At 49.3% G+C, this 18,421-nt stretch overlaps 2 protein-coding genes across 8 annotated transcripts; one reads left to right on the top strand and one right to left on the bottom strand.

Moving 5' to 3' along the window:
• Window positions 1-213: 213 nt before the first annotated feature.
• E4F1 (E4F transcription factor 1) lies at window positions 214-10,070 on the top strand. Of its 6 annotated transcripts, none has more exons than XM_062614814.1 (14): window positions 215-454; window positions 857-1,005; window positions 1,072-1,186; window positions 2,029-2,234; window positions 2,632-2,752; window positions 2,990-3,142; window positions 3,434-3,600; window positions 4,104-4,331; window positions 4,634-4,739; window positions 5,258-5,475; window positions 5,919-6,117; window positions 7,191-7,351; window positions 8,135-8,197; window positions 8,985-10,070. In XM_062614814.1, the coding sequence occupies exons 1-14, from the start codon at window positions 298-300 to the stop codon at window positions 9,330-9,332; spliced, it is 2,391 nt and encodes a 796-aa protein (XP_062470798.1). In that variant the 5' UTR covers window positions 215-297; the 3' UTR covers window positions 9,333-10,070. The 6 variants fall into 6 exon arrangements, with proteins under 6 accessions (XP_062470803.1, XP_062470798.1, XP_062470802.1 ...); XM_062614818.1 differs by having other exon boundaries at window positions 216-454; window positions 1,090-1,186; XM_062614815.1 differs by having other exon boundaries at window positions 216-454; window positions 1,087-1,186; window positions 4,101-4,331.
• Window positions 3,522-17,875, bottom strand: ZDHHC4 (zinc finger DHHC-type palmitoyltransferase 4). Of its 2 annotated transcripts, XM_062614827.1 has the most exons (7): window positions 17,804-17,875; window positions 17,593-17,723; window positions 14,927-15,000; window positions 13,557-13,735; window positions 13,332-13,457; window positions 12,764-13,008; window positions 10,997-11,733 (listed from the first exon to the last, which is right to left on the bottom strand). In XM_062614827.1, the coding sequence occupies exons 2-7, from the start codon at window positions 17,713-17,715 to the stop codon at window positions 11,449-11,451; spliced, it is 1,032 nt and encodes a 343-aa protein (XP_062470811.1). In that variant the 5' UTR covers window positions 17,716-17,723; window positions 17,804-17,875; the 3' UTR covers window positions 10,997-11,448. The 2 variants fall into 2 exon arrangements, with proteins under 2 accessions (XP_062470812.1, XP_062470811.1); XM_062614828.1 differs by lacking the exons at window positions 10,997-11,733; window positions 17,804-17,875 and adding an exon at window positions 3,522-3,700 and having other exon boundaries at window positions 17,593-17,754.
• Window positions 17,876-18,421: the final 546 nt, after the last annotated feature.

Below are 18,421 nucleotides of genomic sequence, written 5' to 3'. Positions count from 1 at the left end.
GCGGTCACCTCAGGCCACTGGGCCGCCCGGCCGCCCTGGGGGCTCCTTAGGTAACTCGTTAAGGTTCCCGGTCCGTGTGGGCACCGGGGGTCAGAGGTCACCCGGGGGCCGGGCACCGGACACCGGTATGCGCGCGGCCCCGGGATCACCCCCCGTCGTGTGGCGGCCGCGTTCCCCGCAGAGCTCCCCCTCCGCCCTCCCCCCCGCCCCTCGGTGGGCCGGTCCCGCGGCACGCGGCCCGTTGTTATGACGACACGGCCGTAAAGCCGCCATCTTGGCGGTGCGGCTCGTTGCGACATGGAGGCCGCGATGGCAACGAGCGCCGGGCCGGCGGGGCTTACGGCAGGCGCGGCAGAGGAGCGGGAGGCGGCGGCGGCGGCGGGCTCCGGAGCTGCCGTGACCCCCGCGGGCCCCGCCGCCTTCCTCAGCCTCCCGGCGCCCTTCAGCGAGGAAGGTACCAGCCGCGGGGCGGGCGGTGCCGCCGCGGCAGGGCCCGGCCGGGGCTGAGGGGAAAAGCAGAGCCTGGGTGGGGCGGCGGGGCCCGCGGAGCCGCCCGGCCCGGCGGAACCGACCCCTCGGTGCTCGGCGCGGGGCGGAGCGGGCCCTGACCATGCTGGTTCTGTCAGCAGCGTCCGGGCTGGTGCCCCTCTGCGTCCCGTCCCTGCGCCGGGCTTCGGGAGGGGACCCGGGTCCGGGTGGGGAGATCGCCCCGTTCCCTGCCAGAAACCGGCTCGGAAACACCCCCCGCCCCGGGACCACCCCCCCCCCCCCCCCCGGTGCGGGAGCTCACCTCCACACGCAGCACAGGAGTTTTCCATGTCAGTTTCTTAAGCCGTGCCCGAATTCTCCCCCATAGATGAAGATGACGTGCACAAGTGCGGGCGCTGCCAGGCCGAGTTCACCTCCCTGGAAGAGTTCGTGCACCACAAGCTGCAGAAGGTCTGTCACAGAGTCCCCGAGGCTCTGCCTGCGGCACCACCGGGCCTCGGCCAGGACGTGCAAAAGGTGACAGCAACTTCTCCTCCAGCCGGGGCTGTTGGCTTTAAAGGTCATAAAACTCCTCTGCTAAAGTGTTGTCTGTCACAGCAGGTTGTTCCTTCTGTCGAGGAGTCCATAACTGTTGCCCATATAGTGGTTGAAGCATCTTCAATAGCAGAGGAAATCAGCAATGCCTCTGCTATAGTAGGTGAGCTTTGGGGTGCCTGGTTCTGTACCTGGCTGGGTCAGGAGCTTGCTCCCCCTTCCAGTGTGCTCTGGAGGGTGATCTGTGTGTGTGGTCGGGCACATGATGCCTCCGTGTTGCTGCAGGACTTGGGGCTGAAGGTGTGCAAGTCATCCCTTGGCCAGCTCTGCAATTGTCCCTGCAATAATAAATTAAGAGTTAAAACTCTGTTCCAGAAGTGGCCATTTTAATAGTTATGCTGCAATAGAATCATAGAATCAACCAGGTTGGAAAAGCCCTTTAAGCTCACCCAGTCCAACCATTCCCAGCACTGCCAAGGCCACCACTAACCCATGGCACTGAGGCCTCGTCTCCACGCTGTGTGAACACTTGCAGGGACGGTGACTGCAGCCCTGCCCTGGGCAGCCTGTTCCAATGCCTGAGCACCCTCTGGGGAAGGAATTGTTCCTCAGCTCCATCTAAACCTGCCCTGGTGCAGCTTGAGGCCGTTTCCTCTTGTCACATTCCTTGCTGGCAGAGCCCAGCCCCTCCTGGCTCCATCCTCCTGTCAGGCAGTTGTAGGGAGCGATCAGGTCCCCCCTGAGCCCTCTCTTCTCCAGACTGAACCCCCCAGGTCCCTCAGCCGTTCCCCATCACACTTGTGCTCCAGGCCCTGCACCAGATCTGTAGCCCTTCTCTGGACCTGCTCCAGCACCTAAAGTAAACAGCAGGAACTGTGCAATGACCCATGTTCAAGCTTTAAGTAGCTGTTCCTCCTCCTGCTGTGTGAAATGCTACAGCAGTAAATTGATGTAGTTAGGTAAAGCTCTTCTGCAAAGGACATAACTGTCCTACCCTCTTCCCAGGCAGTGGGCACATCAAAGAAGTCATTGTTGCAGGAGATCATGTTTTTGAAAACCCAGATGGACACACTGATGGGGAAGTCCCAGAAGAGCCAGGCAACCCTGACGATCCGGAGCAGGATATCTCCACGGAACTGATCAAGGTTAAGCTGCTGGTTAACAAAGAAGGGAGATATGTTTGTGAATTATGCCAGAAGACATTTAAAACAGTAAGTATATCCTGTGTGTTTGGGTTAGTGAGTTATTTAGGCTAGAAGTTCACCAGGATATCTCAAGACTCAATAACATTGTGCTGTTCTAGTGCATGCGATGCTTCCAAAAGGGAAGTCCTACTTTCTGAAGGAGCACTGTTTTTCTTTACAGCTGAAATGTAAAACACTTAACCTCTAAAATCCTTAACCTTAGCTTCGAGAAGCTGTGGCTGCCTCATCCCTGGCAGTGTTCAAGGCTAGGTTGGATGGGGCTTGGTGTAACCTGCTCTAGTGGAAGGTGTTCCTGCCTGTGGCAGGGGGTTGGAACTGGATGAGCTTTAGGGTCCCTTCCAGCTCAAACCAGTCTGGGATTCTGTGACTTGAAACATCTTTTAAAATGAAATTCTTTCCCCAGGCCAGCATCCTCAAAGCTCACATGATCACTCACAGCAGCAGGAAGGACTATGAATGCAAACTCTGTGGCACTTCCTTTAGGACAAAAGGGTCTCTGATTCGACACCATCGGCGTCACACTGGTAAGAGCTCTGCAGAATAAGAACTGCTCGTTGCAGGGGTGTGCTCTGTGTGTAGGGAACCAGGTTACCTTCCAGGGGAACTCACTGCTTTCCTGCTGCTGAGCTGAGCCTGTTTTGCTCTCTACAGTGCTGGGCTACTGGGAGGCAACACAAGAGATAAGCACGGGGCTGGCTGTAGGTGTTCTTTGTGCTGGCAGTGGTTACCTTAATACTCATTTTCATTCCTGTCATTCCCAGATGAAAGACCTTACAAATGCAAGAAATGTGGGAAGAGCTTTCGGGAATCAGGAGCTTTGACTCGGCACCTGAAATCTCTTACACCCTGCACTGAAAAGATTCGCTTCAACATGAACAAAGAAATAGTGGTCAATAAAGAGGATCTGCCAACAGGTCAGTGCTGTTGCCAGCACCTGCCTCATGTCCGGGAGAACTGAGCATATAAATTAAACCCACTTCTGTGGTATTCAGTTTGTAATTTTTTATAGGAAAAAGTAATTTATAGAGCTAAAGTATTAACCCGAAGCTCTGTAGCCAGGCAGTGGCTGTGAAGAGTGTTTGATGCTCTGGAACAGAGCTGGTTTTAGCAGGCACCTCGTGTTCTGAGGCACATTTTCTGCCAGGCACAGCAGGCTGGGGAAGGTGGCAGCACACCCATGACTCACTGTGCTGCTTTTCTTGCAGGATCCTCTAGTTCAAACCCAGACACTGTTTCCTCAATAGCAAGTGAGTCCATCGAGAGCTCACCCGTCATTCACCTGGTGACAGATGCAAAAGGCAACGTGCTTCACGAAGTCCACGTCCAAATGCAGGAGCTTCCTGTTGTCGATGCAAAATCCCTGGACCAAGATGTGAGTGCATTTTCTCTTAAAGGCCCGTGATGTGCTGTATGCAGAGAAGTATTGTGAAGTATTTCACCTCACAGACAGAATTCTCATAGGTGCTAAAAATCTGGGTGATGGGAATAAATGGTTAATGAGCTGCTATTTCACCCAAGCACATAAAGGTTCTGCTCTGCTAGAGTCTGGCTGAGCTTAGCAGCACATCTGTAGCATGCAGGAGGATGCATAGGATTCACCATCATGCACTGAACAACCCAGAAGGTGAAAGGGTGTTTTTGTTGATCATTCCCTGCTGCAAGACACTGTGATAGCAGCAAAGGCTTATCATGCCTAAGACTGTGTGTCTTCAGAGTACACGTTCACCTCCTCTTCCTCCCCAGTCCAAGATCATTGCCTTGCTGACTTTTCAACCCTGTATCACAGCACTAGATACCTTAGAAAGAATGGCTCTAAAGAGAGGGCTGAGGGTGTATTTGCTGTGCCAGTTACTGGACTGTTCCTTCCTTCAGCAGTCACATCCCGAGGAGCTGCCATGTGAGGGGGAAGCAACAAGTGAGAACCTGCTGAGGGAGGCCATGAGGAACTCGGGTATCGTGATAGAGCGAGTCGCTGTGGAGGAGATGCAGAAGCCAGACACAGAGCCTGCTGTGGCTGCTGCAGAAGGACTGCAGAATGAAGCAGTGGAAGCAGAAGAGGAGCCATGTGGGGAGCAGTGTGTTGAAGTAGAACAAGCAGAGGCTGTATGTTTGTATTCCGTACATAGATTCATTGTGTAATGTTCCTTGCCTGCACTTGGCTGTGCACAGCACTGTTAGCATGTTACCCTCCCTGCATCTCTCCCTGTGCCCTGGGAGTTGTGTCAGGTTTTATAGTTAAACATATTTCACGTGTGCTTAAGTGTGGTGTTAGGCCACAGAGCTGCTCTCTCTCTCCTGTTAACCATACAGATCTCTTCCTGGTCAAAGCTGGAGTATTTAACTGCAATACTTCCTATCCACACCAGGACAAACATACTTATGTTGTACCATTTTCTTTCCAATAGCCAGAAGCTGAAAGAACAAATGGGTATAAAAGTTACGTTTGCCCTCACTGTAACGAAGCCTTCAGTGACGCTACTTCCCTTGAAACACACATCAAAGGTCATTTAGGTAAAGTTCTACTGCTTATGCTTAAAGTGTCTAAAATGTGAGGTGTCTCACATAGCACAGCTTGCTTTGTTTCAACTCCCTTGCCTTTACATGGCCTTAGCCATGCAAAATCAACTGATTAAAATCAATTAGTGACACACTAATGTGAAAAGGTTGATTTTGGGAGAGCTGTAGAATAAAGCGTAAAAGAAATACCTAACAAAACACTCCCAACTTTCACATTTCGGGGCTGCACTGCATCCTTGCAAGTGGAATTTGATGAAGAGGCCAGGAAAAAGGTTGGTGAGGCAGAACAGGTTCATAGGCTGGACCTGCTGCTTGAAAGGCACCAAAGACCAGGAGAGCAACAGTGGAGCAGAATTCGCTTCTGAATGAGACAAAGACCTTACACACAGTTGATATAATTTCCCTCCTTCTCCTGGGTCATGTTTTTGGCAAGGATTCTATTACAGCATGTAGGAGACACTTGGTCCTGTGGGTTGTCGTGTACCAACCACATGTCCTCTCTTTCTCTCTAGATTACAAGCCTTTTAAGTGCGAGGAATGTGGCAAAGAGTTCACCAAGGGCTACCTGCTAAAGAAGCACCAGGAGGTGCACGTGAACGAGCGGCGTTTCCGCTGTGGAGAGTGCGGGAAGCTCTACAAGACCATTGCACACGTGAAGGGGCATCGACGAGTGCACTCCGATGAGCGGCCCTATTCCTGCCCCAAGTGTGGCAAGCGGTACAAGACAAAGGTGAACTCCCTCACCACGGCCTGACCTCCAGGTTTCCCTTTCCAGAGCCAGGGTTTGGGAGAAGTTAGGAGGCTTTGCTCCTGAAAAACAGAGGCCACTTAATGAGCTGAAGCTCCAGAAGGAGGCTTTTTAGTAAGGAAAGAGAGGGCTAGTCATAGAACCATAGAATGGTTTGGGTTGGAAGGGAACTTAAAGATCATCTAGTTCCAATGCTCTGCCGTAGGCAGGGACAACTTCCAGTTACGATCTCAGTAAAACCTTCACATTTGTGAAGAAACTGTCTGGAAAACTCTATGTAATAATAGTAAAACCTGTTTTTTATCATGTTGTACATGAGAAGAAGTCCTCAAGGATGTTAACTTTTACCCAGGAAGCTAAAATACTGCTTTTTCCAGTCTGCAGTCCCCTTTAGCTCCCTCCTCCTGTTCCTGCCTTTGGTACAGAATGCCCAGCAAGTCCATTTCCGCACGCACCTGGAGGACAAGCCCTACGTGTGCCAGTTCTGCAGCCGTGGCTTCCGGGAGAAGGGCTCGCTGGTGCGCCACATCCGCCACCACACGGGAGAGAAGCCTTTCAAGTGCTACCGGTGTGGGAGAGGCTTTGCAGAGCACGGCACCCTCAACAGGCACCTCAAAACCAAAGGTGAGGTGGCCAAGAGTTTGGCTGCGATGGGTGGGAGCGTGGGGTGGTCTCAGGTTGGGTTTGGATGAGCTGCTCTTTGGCTGAGTGGTGAGGGTTTCTTGGAGTGGAGCTAATGACTGGCATCGAGGGCTATTTATCTGCATCCCAGTTGCATCAGGAGATGTGTTACGGGTTTTTTTAATCTATATTAATGAATATTTCTACTGTGATTTTTGTGACCAAGAGTCAGCTGAACAAACAGCTGTAAATCAGTTCTAATATATAATCTAGATCATCTAAATAAAGATAAAGAGGACTTGCATCAAGACTCTAATTGCAGCAGTGCTCTGGGTTCTCTGCTCCAGCCTCTAGCCTAAGTGGTCCCTGCAGTGTCACCACTGTCCTGAGTAAAGAAGACAGAGCCTGCACCCTACCAGAGCCTACCTCAAACTGTGAAGGGGCTGGTCCAAGGCTATACACAAAGAGGGAGAAAATTAACATTTCCACAAAGTAATGCCAGAGAGAGCTTGATTCCTGTGTCGGGGAAGAGGTGAACTGTAAAAACACAAAGCATGGATGTTCTGTGAGGAAAATGTCTTGAGTTCTCACAGATAATCTTGTTTGATCAGATTAGTTGCACTGGACCTGCTGCTCCTTTACCTCCTAAGCATGGATTTTCGAGCTTTGTCAGGTAGTGATGATGAGGTGTTTAGATTGCGAAGAACAATACAAGTTCACTGGAAGGAAAAAAAAGAGTTCCCTGGTAGATAGAGAAATGTGTAAGAAGAAAAGATATGCAGTTCTTCCCACACAGCTTTTGAGATCTAGTATGGATTTACATCTGAACTGAGCTGTATGTCTTTTGGCACTGTACTGGACGGTGGCTCTGCTCCAGTCTCAGTTCTGTTTGGTGTCACTTGGCTGATCTCAGGGGGATGAGAGCCTGGTAGCTGGTACTTGTCAGTGGTATTCTGTTACAGGTCCTTATTTGTGCTGTGTAGCATTTTCCATGAGGACCTAGAAATGACCATCTCCTGTATTTGAGATGATTATGAAAAATGATGTTCTTTTGGCATTTTTGGAATACCATTCAGGTGGCTGCCTCCTGGGTTTGAAAGAGGTGGAGGAAGTGATGGTGTCTGAGGAAAGCCAGTCTGCTGACAACTTGGCTGCCACTGTCATCTCCGAAGATCCTCACACGGTGCTGGTGGAGTTCTCTTCAGTGGTGGCAGACACTCAGGAGTACATCATCGAGGTGAGACGTGGGCAGTGCCTTTGCCTGCAGACCTCAGCATGGTGTTTTGTCACTGAAACTGCAGTTGTGCGTGATGTTCCTCACCTAGGGCCTTGGGAGAAGGTAAAATAGGATCTAGCCAATGCATGACCCTAGGAATAAGTAGGATTAAAGAATCTTGTTCAGAAGGAGAGCACCTGGAGCCTACTTCACCCCCTTCCTGTAATGTATGCAGGAAAATGAGAAAGCAGGAAGACATCAGAAAGCTGAGGCTGAGAACTGACCATACCACATTTTATGTCCTCACTGATTTGCTTCAGCTTTCCCTGAACTTTTACCTTCTATTTTCCCCCATTTCTGTTTAACTTAAATAATTTAGCAAAGAAATAATCTCAGGTTTTAACTGGTTGTGGCTGCCAAAAGCAATGAATTCTGCATTTTGCTCTCTTCCCCCCTTGTGACAAAGAGCCAGTACTCATCAGTGCAGAATTACACAGTTCATTTACTGAGCCTGGTTAGTGCGGCCACAGTTCTTCTCCAATAGAAGAATCTGCCAGTTGGCCAAGTCCTGCTGAGAGAGGATGTTCTCTTCTGGTTATCTGTGAGCGCTGCGAGTTACTTTCAAGTAGCTCTTGACAATGGGATTTGGAGGTAATGTCAAGGAGGAGTTGGCTTTAGAGGAGCTACTGCAGCAGGAGGGGAACAGACAGACTCTTATAAAAGATCTTAATGTCTTGTATCTTGGTAATAAAAGTGGTTTTGGTAATAATCTAAAAAGAGAATCATCATATTTTGTCTTTCAAGACTGCTACTGAAGATATGGAGACCAATGAAGCTACTGAAATCATAGAGGGAACAAGACATGAGGTAAAGCAGCCATGTGAAGGATTATTATGGGGACTTGCTGTAGATGAAATGAATCGCTTTTGGTGTCCTGAAAGTCATGCTGAGTAAACCCAACTTCAGATAATCAATTGACTGACCTCTGTAGGTTTGCAGAGCTGCCTGTACTGGTCATACTGGATATGACTGGGTTAGTGCTGGTAACTCTAGATCCTTGCAACGCATTCCAGAATGCTAAAAATGGTTCCTGCTGCACAGTCAGAGGCTGGCTGGGCTCCTGGCTTGGATTCTGTCAGGTCAAAGGTCCTGGCATGCATTGCTTGGATTTGTCTATAAATATTTTGACATCTGAGGGGTGCTGGAGAGGGACTCTTCATCAGAAACTGTAGTGATAGGACAAGGGGTGAAGGGTTCAGACTGAAACAGGGGAAGTTCAGATTGGATACAAGGAAGAAGTTCTTCCCTGTGAGGGTGGTGAGGCACTGGAACAGGCTGCCCAGAGAAGTGGTAATGCTCCATCCCTGGCAGTGTCGAAGGCCAGGTTGGACCTAGATGATCTTAAGGGTCTTCCAAACCCAAACCATTCTATGATTCTGTGGCAAGTGTCCTGCTGGCAAAACATCTTCAGTGACGTGAGCTATTACATGTTCTAGGAGTCTGCTGTTCCGGGAGTGATGAGTACTTCAACAGCTGGAGGGAAGTGGAATTAATGCTGTTGCACTGCCCTGGTTGTGGTGATGAGAATTGTCCATACTTGTAAGAGAGAAACACCACACTGAGACATAACGAGTCCTCTTTTCTCTTCCTGTAGGTCGACAGCCACATCATGAAGGTCGTGCAGCAAATAGTGAATCAAGCAAACTCTGGTCACCAGATCATTGTGCAGAACGTCACCGTGGCTGAGAACTCTGAAGTAACCACTGATGCTGCAGACACCATCACCATCGCCACCCCCGAGAGCCTCACTGAGCAGGTGGCCATGACACTGGCTTCTGCCATCGGAGAGGGAGCAGTGCTGACCACGGAGGGTGGCATCGAGACGGAAGAGGCGACGGTGACCATGGTGGCATCTGAGGACATTGAAATCATGGAACATGCGGGGGAGTTTGTGATTGCCTCGCAGGAGGCGGAGGTGGAAGTCCAGACTCTCATTGTGTGATGAGCAGCATGCACCCAGTGACAGATGCTAATGTAAAACTTCCTGGGTTTTTCAGTTTGGGAGTCGGAGCAGTCCTGCCTTTGCCAAGGGAGGGAATGCTTCCATAGGGAAGTGACTTAACAGGAAGGTACAGCGCTGAGATGTTTCCTGTTTAAAATGGAAGTACCGATAGTTAAAATCCTCTGCATGGTTGTACTGTGGAAGTGACCCATGCACCACAGTTGACAGTCTCAGTAGTTTGTACAGCTGCCTCAAATAAAGGAAGGTTCCTTGTAAAGCATTGACCTCTGACCACAGAACAGTGGTGTTCTGGTGTTCAAAAGCATTCAGAAAGTGAAACAAAGATGTAGGGTCTCATAAGAGACTACTTAACATATGCATTTAAAGCAAGCCAAGGAAACCAAACCTAAGGAGTTCTGGTGTGTGTTCACCACCACTCAAAGTTTCATGCCTTTAACCTCACTCCTTTATGCCTGCTAAGGCATGGTACTGCAGTATCTTCGTTTTATATCCTGGACAAGTAGCCTTATGTACTGGTCTATGAAAGAATGCATCATTGTACCCTTGCAGTGCCAGACAGGCTGCCCTGAGAGGGGCCTGGTGGCGTGTAAAGCCATATTGTATATGATAGTTTCTTTTTTTTTAAAGCATATCTGGGTTTTTATTTGCATATTGTACAGCTCCAGCATGTAAATAAACACCTTTGTAAAAATAAAGTTATTTAAAGTTCTTACTAGACCTGGCCAATTTCTGCTCTGTTGTCACCCAAACAGAAGGATGTCTGGAAAGAGAATGGGGGCCCCTTGACCTTGTGCCTAAGAAACGCTCATCACTAGGTGAGTCAAACGCTTTTTCCCCAAACAAGCCTCCAGAAGCAGCCAGTGCACATGTGCTTTGGAGCCTTTCACACAATCCCCAGGTAGAAGGATGGCAGAGGCCACTTGCACAGCTCTAAGTTAACTTTTGTCTTCTGCTGTTAAGGCCAAGGGTTTTCTGAGGGACAGCCATGAACTGCCTTCTAGTGTTCACCTACAGAATCCTGGTACAGACTGGTTTGGGTTGGAAGGGACCTTAAAGCTCATCCAGTTCCAACCCCTGCCACAGGCAGGGATACCTTCCACTAAAGCAGCTTGCTCCAAGCCCGTGCCCAACCTGGCCTTGAACACTGCCAGGGATGGGGCAGCCACAGCTTCCCTGGGCACCCTGTGCCAGTGCCTCACCAAGCACCTCACCTGTAATAGTTTCCTGTCTAAATTCAAGGTGCTCCATCCTAACCCAGATCTGTAGTAGAACATGGTTCTTGAAGTTCAGATTCTGCCAGTAATCATAAAGTCTTTCAGCTAAATCCATGCAATGTGTTCTCCATATTAACAGAAATGGGTTAATCATTTCCCAAGCAAAGATACTCACACAAAGGTGAAGCTTCCTCACAGTTCACAGCAGCTCTTTTTTTGTTAGCTCTTCCCTTGCAAGTGTGCACAGGGAGAAAGTTTCACTCCAGTAAGATGGACCCAACTTGTCTCTCCAAAACAGCCAATTCACTACTGCTCCCTCCAACAAGGAAACAAGAGGACCAAGCTTAACCTCAGAGATCTCACCCAGGGAAGTATCTTAAACAGTGCTTTGCTGAGGCATTGTTAACCAGAGCACTGCAGTGAGCTCTGTTACTGTTTTCCTGCAGGGCAAAAGAAAAAGGTGAATGATTGACAAAGCAGTGCCACTTCCACATCTGTGACACTGCAGGAATATAGCAGTGTCTTCTGCAGGAAGGAAGACCTACTTAAGATGGACTAAAGCAACTGAGGAACTCAGTTATACAGTGGTATATATTATGCAGCATACAAAACTAAACATAAACCCCCCAGTTCCTTATATATGTGTTCTTTAGCTGATCCTAATGCTTCTGCACTGTGATTGTGTTTGAAAAGACTTGCAGGCCGCTGCCACTGTACAATGTCAGTGTCACAGACAGACTGGTCAGCTTTATGCAAACAGTTTCCAATCACTTCACTGAGATACAGTCACCTTTTTACAAAAGCTGCTTGAGCATCAGAGCTCACTGCTGGTATAAAGTCCTACAAAAAGCTTATAAACACACATAAGAACACTGATATCTTCATGTTTTCTTCTTGCTTTCCAGCACTGCAGGAGGCTTAAAGATTTCTACCAAATTCCTCCAGACTCCTTTAGAATAAATGTTCTTGTAGACAGCTTGTCTGTCATGAGGCTGCAGTGTTGGATGGTGGTAACACCCGTGTCTTCTGGATTTATACCATTCATTGCAAGTTTGGTTGGTTAAGGCCAAATAGAGATTGAAACAGGAGTATGCACCCAGAACCAGTGTGAGGAGAATGACAAAGCCAAGCATGAAGACAATCCTAGGGAAAGTCAAGAAAAGGTGCTGCAAAGAAAGAAAAAGAACAACTCAGTTACAAAGATGGGGCATTAAAGCACATGGAGGGATGTGAGTGCTCAGCGTGCAGCTGCAAAGCACATCTGGGCACACATGGAACTGTGGAGCCCCAGGAAGGAGGTCACAGCCCTCTGTCAGCTCCGTGACTGGATCCTGGAGTACAGCATGCAGACTCCCAAAGCCTGGCTAATAAGTGGGAGTATTTTCTCCATCCATCTATCTCTGAATGTTGTATTTCATAGCAGAGTTCTGCTTGTTGGGTTTCTTAATTAAGAAAATCATTAATGCAGATCATCTGAAAACAAACTGCCAAATGAAGGGGCACAATCTGGTGCAACTTCAGGTTTTGCTGACACGATGCAGTTTTAAGCAGCTCTCCCCCGAGTTAAATTCCAGTGCTGGGGATTGGGAATGGTACAGCTCAAACATGAGCAAATGCTCCCTCACCGAGATCCCTTTATAACAGTCCAAGGCTGAAACATCTGGTGTTTAGGATGAGGAAAAGAGAAAGCATTTGCTGTGTATCACCTCACTGCCATACTACAGAAAGGGGTGAGGGGACTGAAAAGCAAATGGTTCAAGTGCTACAGAAGCTCAAAGTCACCCTTTGTATGCAAGAGAAAACATTCAAGTATCTAAATTCCAGGGCAGTAGAGTCCTGCTTGAACATCTCCATGAAGATATCTCAAGGATTTTCAACTGTTTCCTAAACATTCCTGCAGCAAATAGTCACTGGAATGTGAAATCAGTCCCTGTGAACTAGATCTGCTGAGTTAAAGCAGAACCTGGAAACAGAAATCTAAAGAATGGAAGACTGGAATGAAATGCTGGGAGAAAAACCCTGTACTTTAAAAGCATTCTGCAATGGCAGTTTTCTACACTGCATTAGCTGTGTGAAGGTGGTAAACCCCTGCATCTGTCCACATCTGCCTGTGAGGAGGATTAACAAGATTCCTGAGGGCAAAGACTGAGCTAAACCTTTGTATACAAACTAATAACCCACACAGCATAAACTCACCTGGATGAGGAAGAGAATGTCAACAGCACGCTCCTGTCCTTGGTCATCAATGTAACTCCCATGCATCATGCCTGAGAGCAGCACCACTTGGTTGAGGAACGCTGCCGAGATGACTGCAGTGGTTCCTGCCATGGCAGTCAGTGTGAAGAGGTAAAGGAAGAAGTACTTGGCGTTGGAGGCACCAATGCAGTTGTTGACCCACACGCAGTGGTGATCAAACCGATGCACACACATGCTGCAGAAACCTGGGGAAGAGGGAGCCACAGGACAGGTCAGTTGCTTGGGGTTTAACTGAGCAATTTCATTTTTACACAGTTTAGGATAGTTTTTCATCTGACAAAATCCAAGAATTATGGTCATGATTTTAAGCAAACACAGTAACCCCAATACTAAACCCAAAGCTGTGCTATCCATTTCCTCTTTTATTCCCTACGACTGCAGCTCACAGACTTTGTCTTCTCTGACAGCACTGCCCAGCAAAGCAGAGGAAAGGCAGAGACTGCAGCTCTGGAGAACTGATCTGGGGAGGTACCACTGTTTTGCTTATCAAGGAAGTTAAGATTCTTACTGCAGTGTTTTGACCTGGCTGGCTTCTCCAAGTCACACGTAGGACACACGATGCCCTTCTGAAACAATACACCATCATAAGCATAAATCTTAACCAAAGACGCATGATTTGATTTAGTAATTATACCTGTGAAAGAAACAAGAGAAACTGTTAGCAATGGTGTTTGTAGCCTTTTTTAGGTTCCATTTTCAAATGGCTTACAGCTCCCAGTCAGCAAGAGCTTACCAGGATTGGCCCGGGAGCAGAGGATGAAGCAGCCCACGTTCCCAGCCAGCAGCAGGTAGGGCAGGAGGAGGATGAGGAGGTGAAACTGCAGCTCCCAGCAGTACACAAACACTTCCCATGTGTATTCCGCATACACTGCAGCTTGCAAGACTACGTGCAGGACAACAAACAAACAGCTTCTGTAACAGCAAGGGGACAGTCTATTCAATACATAGCATCCTGATTAACAGGTCCCCTCAGAGGTGACCAGCAAAGACTTTCCAAACACAAGGAGACACCCTTTCAGGTTTTCAGGCCAGCATGGATTGCATATTAATAGCATTTTCTCCTTCCAATGCCTTCCTTCTCTTCTTCCCACATACACTCCTTACAATACACCAGCTAAACTCACTTCCACTACTAGCATCTCCTTTGACTTTCTTTTCCCATCAGTAAAATACAAAGTCTTGTAATCACTTGCTGCTGACAAAACATGCCACAGCAATAGAGCGCAAAGCATTCTGCCAGAAGACATTTGCTATGTGCTGCTCTGCAAGCAAAGAAAACCCCAGTGAAAGCTGAGCTCAAAAACCCTGTAATAACCTAAGCAGCTGTTAGGAGACAAGCGTGGCAGGAGTTAGCAAGGGCCAGCACTGGTGCCAGGCTGCAGCTTCTGCGAGGCACGTTGCACCACCACTTGGCACACAGGTTTGTTTGGGATGCATCACACTGAGAACAGCTTCCAGCAGCCTGGCAAAGAGATGCCAAGATAAGCCACACATTAGGAAAGCAATGCTCCCTTACTACAGTTCTCTGCATTACACATCAGTTTGCTGGGCTTGTATTATGAGTTTTAAATAACTAGTGATGTGTACTTTACTACAGGGGGAAGTCTGTTGCAGACAAGCTCTCCTCTACTGCTCTCTCCTCCACCATTTCATGTGCAATCCAGCAAGATCCTGTGAAGTCTCTCAGCTGCAGGGCTACAAGAAGATGCTCCCAACCTTGGCAGCTGTGAAGCTTCCTCTTGAGCTCAGACACCCAAACTGCTGGACTGAGAGTAATGGGATTTTAGGGAGAGGATGGGGGTTGCCAGCTCTGTCTAGAGCCACTCTACCGCTGTGACCAACATCTGTTACACTGGAAGCCACTGAGCCACAGCATCTTTATGTGTCAAATATTTCAGGGTACCATCTTCTAAACAATAAGCAAGGAACAAACAGACTACAGTGTGGCAAACCTTAAAGGGAATCTGTAATCCTCGACAAGCACCCCTAACAAAGAGAGGGTATCTAAGGATAACACTGAAAGCTCTGCTGGGGGTAGGAGGTCACAATAGGAACCAGAAATACAGTAAAAAATAATGTCAGAAGCATTAAGAAGTGCAATACCTTGTGTGGAAGAGCCTGTGAAGCACCCTCTGTGCCACCCTCTGGAGCTGTGCAGGGATCACAGATGACAGTGCCTGAAGCAAATGAGAACACTGTTGTTACCTGAATTGCACAATGTTTCTGCCTGTGGAAAGGTCAAATAGAAACACAAGTCGCCTAATCCCTCAGTTATGGATCTGTAGCAGTGGGGAGGGAGCTCATTTTCAGGGTATGTGAACTCCTAAGAATACAGCAGGAATGCTGCAGGGGATTTCACCGTGGGAGTGAAGTTCTGTGTTCTTGGGAGCTCAACAGGCACAAACGTATCTGGGTTAATGTGTGAAAGTTAAGGAGCTTATAGTGGGTTACAGGCTGGTAACTGGTTAAGCAGGGGATAGAACTGAGCAATTCCCAATCTGCAATATGCTTCATCAGGACATCTGACAGATGCAAGCACAGATAAGCAAAGGGATAAAGTCAGATGCCCTCCAGAAGGGAAAAAAACACCCCACAACCTAACCAAAACCCAACCAAAACCCCCAAATCTACAGTTCTTCAACTACAGCTATGGCCCAGCCATGTCTGACTGCTGCTTCAAACCAGCCAGCCACGATGAAGAAGGAAAGTGTCTGTGTTCATTCAGTGAGCTCCTCAGCAGCAGTCTGTGACCGCCGAGCTGTCTGACTCTGCTCTTCAGAGGGTGATAGATCTCTATAGCAACACACTGCTCCATCAGCGGTGCAGGAATTAGAGCAGCTGAGCCTATTTCTAGCTGACATGGAAAGAAAATATGCAGTGAGAGCTTCTTGTCTCAGATGTGAAAGCCCAGAAGGCAAAAAGCATATGTAAGAGTTGAGAAGACGCTAAATATTTTTCTTTTAACTGGTATGCCTCTAGCAGCAGTTCAAGTGACAAGTCTTGCTTCAAAGATGAGGCTGTGTTCTGCACTAGGAAACACAGAACTAGACAGGAAAGCAGCCTGCATCAAATATTAACTGTGTGTCAGTACGGTGTAACATTGCATTCAATACCCATCATTCCCCCACGTACAGCACAGCAATCCCCTGTATTTCAGCCACTGCTTACACCAGAGCAAGAGGCTCCTACAAACACCGTTTGTGCCTGCAGGGATGCTGGAAGTAGGAGAAAGTGAGAAGAGTTGCACCATGAATATAACCACCTTGCACAACCGAACCACTGGCAGCAAGGAAAGCAGCCAGGGATGGAAGCTGACCTCCTCAGAGCTGTGCTCTGTGTGAGTTAATGCCTTCGTCTCCCTCACAATGAGTATCTGTGAGGCTCTTACAAAAGCACAGTCAAACAACTTAAACTTCCAGGCTTGTACCCTTCATCACTTACAGTCAGATACCAATTTAAATTACAGTGTCCAGAGAAGCTACTCAGGATTACCTTTATGTTTTCATGAGAATAAGCATTGATTTCACTTCTCCAGCCAGTGACTTTACATCTCAGCAGTATTTGAACTGCTGACTGTTACATGTTTCATAGAAGCAGCTATTAATATCTCTCTGCACAGTGATCTATGTGTCTATAAAGCCGGGTTGGATGGGGCACCTGCTCTAGTGGAAGGTGTCCTTGCCCATGGAGGGAGCTGGAACTGGATGAGCTTTAAGGTCCCTTCAACCCAAACCAGTCTGGGAGTCTATGATAAAAAGTACAATACTAGTAATAAAATCAAAGTCTGGTTAGACTCATGTGAGCAGCATTAAGTATTATTTATAATTTAAATGACAATTCTCTTATCCTTTCCCTTCCAAGAATATCACCCCTTTTCGTTTCCCCTCTTCATTCATTCACAGTCCAACAGACAGAAAAATAAGCTTGTGCCTCATCAATTCATTCCCTGCTTTTGCAATAAAATGCCAATTCTTAATCCTCTTTTAAAGCTCTTCATTCCCCCCCCCCCCCCCTTCTTAGGAACAGCAGCCTGCAGCATTATTACAGGCTCACCTTAAAGAGCTTCCCTAAAACATTTGCCACCAGTTGTAATTCTCTCCCTATTTTAATCCTCAAACTTCCTCCCACCTTCTTCCTCTTAATGACAGCAGCAACTACCATGAAACTGCAAATACACGGGACCGCGTTGTTATTTCATGTCTCAAAGCTGACGTGTTACGGTGTCACTGAACACCACACTTTGAGCATCACAACTCCCGTGCTTGCCACCACCCTCAGCACTGCAGCCAGACTGGCACACGCAGGAGCCATGAGACACAAATGGGCTTTTCCTACCTGCTTGGGCTGGATTTCAGGAGCTGGAAGGAAGCGTGGTTCTATTTCCAACCCTGATTACTGGAGAGCAGTTGTCAAAATAAGATGAAACGTGAGATACAGCACACTGTGTGTATTAGGGCGCCGAGGTGCTGGCACAGGGTGCCCAGAGAAGCTGTGGCTGCCCCATCCCTGGCAGTGCTCAAGGCCAGGTTGGACACAGGGGCTTGGAGCAAGCTGCTCCAGTGGAAGGTGTCCCTGCCCGTGGCACAGGTTGGAGCCAGATGGGCTTTAAGTTCCCTTCCAACCCAAACCACTCCATGATTCTATGATCCCTCTGACCATATATATTAGTGGGTTTATAGAGGAGAGATGCAGCAGCTGCACTGATTTAGCACAGTGAACCTGCTGAGTTCATTGGAGACCACCATGGCTCTGAGAGCTGGGCTCTTTACCTGGCTCACAGCGCTGACGCTTCCAGCGAGGAAGCTCTCCCTCCTCCCCGAGCAGAGGCACGGCAGAGCCATGGCAGAGAGCACAAAGCACGAGTAGATGAGGAACAGGCTCAGGAAGTCCATCCCGCGCCCTGCAACACAACACGAGCCCCGTGTTCGTGCCGCTGGGTGCCGGTGCCCGGGGCAGCGCCCAGGCCCGGCCCGGCCTCACCGGGGAGCCGCGCACCTGCAGGCCCCACACCAGGCCCTGGGGTGTGCGGGGACTGGAGCCCGAGGTGCCCTGGGGGGGGGGTTCGGTCGCGGCCTGCGGGGGGGTCCGGCCTCCAGCCCCGGGGGTCACCGGGCGGAACGACACCCGCCTCAGGCGCTCCCTCAGCCCGCACCGGCGGCTGTCCCCCCGCCCGGCAGGGGGCGCGCTCAGCGCCAACCCTCCCGCCGAGGCCGGCTAATCGATCGCCGAGCTCGCCTGCCCCCTCCGGTCGCTCGGGGATCTACAGCGGCGGGAGCGCCTGCCCGGTACCGGCTCCGCTGTCCGGAGCCGCCGTTCCCGGGGCCCAGCGGCTCCGCGGAAGGGGTTTCCCGGGCTGAAGGGAGGGGGCAGCCGCTGGGCCGCCTCCGGGACGGGGGGGAGCCACCGATGTCCTCCCGGAGGAGCTGAGGCCGCGGGGCAGCGCCACGTGTGCCGGGCTCCTTCCTCCGTGCGCAGCCGAAGCGAAGGGTAAAGCGGTAGCAATAAACGTTAAATCATTGTTATAAACCCCATGTCCGTTCGGACCGTCCCGGGCCGCTCCTTACCGTGCGGGCGGAGCGGGGGTGCGCCGTTCCGTAC

The sequence above is a fragment of the Pezoporus occidentalis genome, unplaced genomic scaffold, assembly GCF_034315485.1.
Source record: "Pezoporus occidentalis ecotype Australia unplaced genomic scaffold, CSIRO_AGI_Poc_V1 ctg178, whole genome shotgun sequence".
In the NCBI taxonomy this organism is placed as follows: domain Eukaryota; kingdom Metazoa; phylum Chordata; class Aves; order Psittaciformes; family Psittacidae; genus Pezoporus; species Pezoporus occidentalis.
Note: the sequence above shows the minus strand (reverse complement) of the source record. Positions and strands in the feature narration are given on the sequence as shown.

What these genes read in the sequence shown, in the direction of transcription:
- ZDHHC4 (XM_062614827.1), bottom strand. Translation starts at nt 17,715, where the DNA reads ATGGACTTCCTGAGCCTGTTCCTCATCTACTCGTGCTTTGTGCTCTCT. An exon ending in CACAGGCTCTTCCACACAAG is followed by an intron (nt 13,736 to 14,926) that starts GTATTGCACTTC and finishes TTGCTGTTACAG; the next exon opens with AAGCTGTTTGTTTGTTGTCC. An exon ending in AGCCAGGTCAAAACACTGCA is followed by an intron (nt 13,009 to 13,331) that starts GTAAGAATCTTA and finishes CCTCTTCCCCAG; the next exon opens with GTTTCTGCAGCATGTGTGTG.
- E4F1 (XM_062614813.1), top strand. Translation starts at nt 298, where the DNA reads ATGGAGGCCGCGATGGCAACGAGCGCCGGGCCGGCGGGGCTTACGGCA. An exon ending in CAAAATCCCTGGACCAAGAT is followed by an intron (nt 3,601 to 4,100) that starts GTGAGTGCATTT and finishes TCCTTCCTTCAG; the next exon opens with CAGTCACATCCCGAGGAGCT. An exon ending in AAGTAGAACAAGCAGAGGCT is followed by an intron (nt 4,332 to 4,633) that starts GTATGTTTGTAT and finishes TCTTTCCAATAG; the next exon opens with CCAGAAGCTGAAAGAACAAA.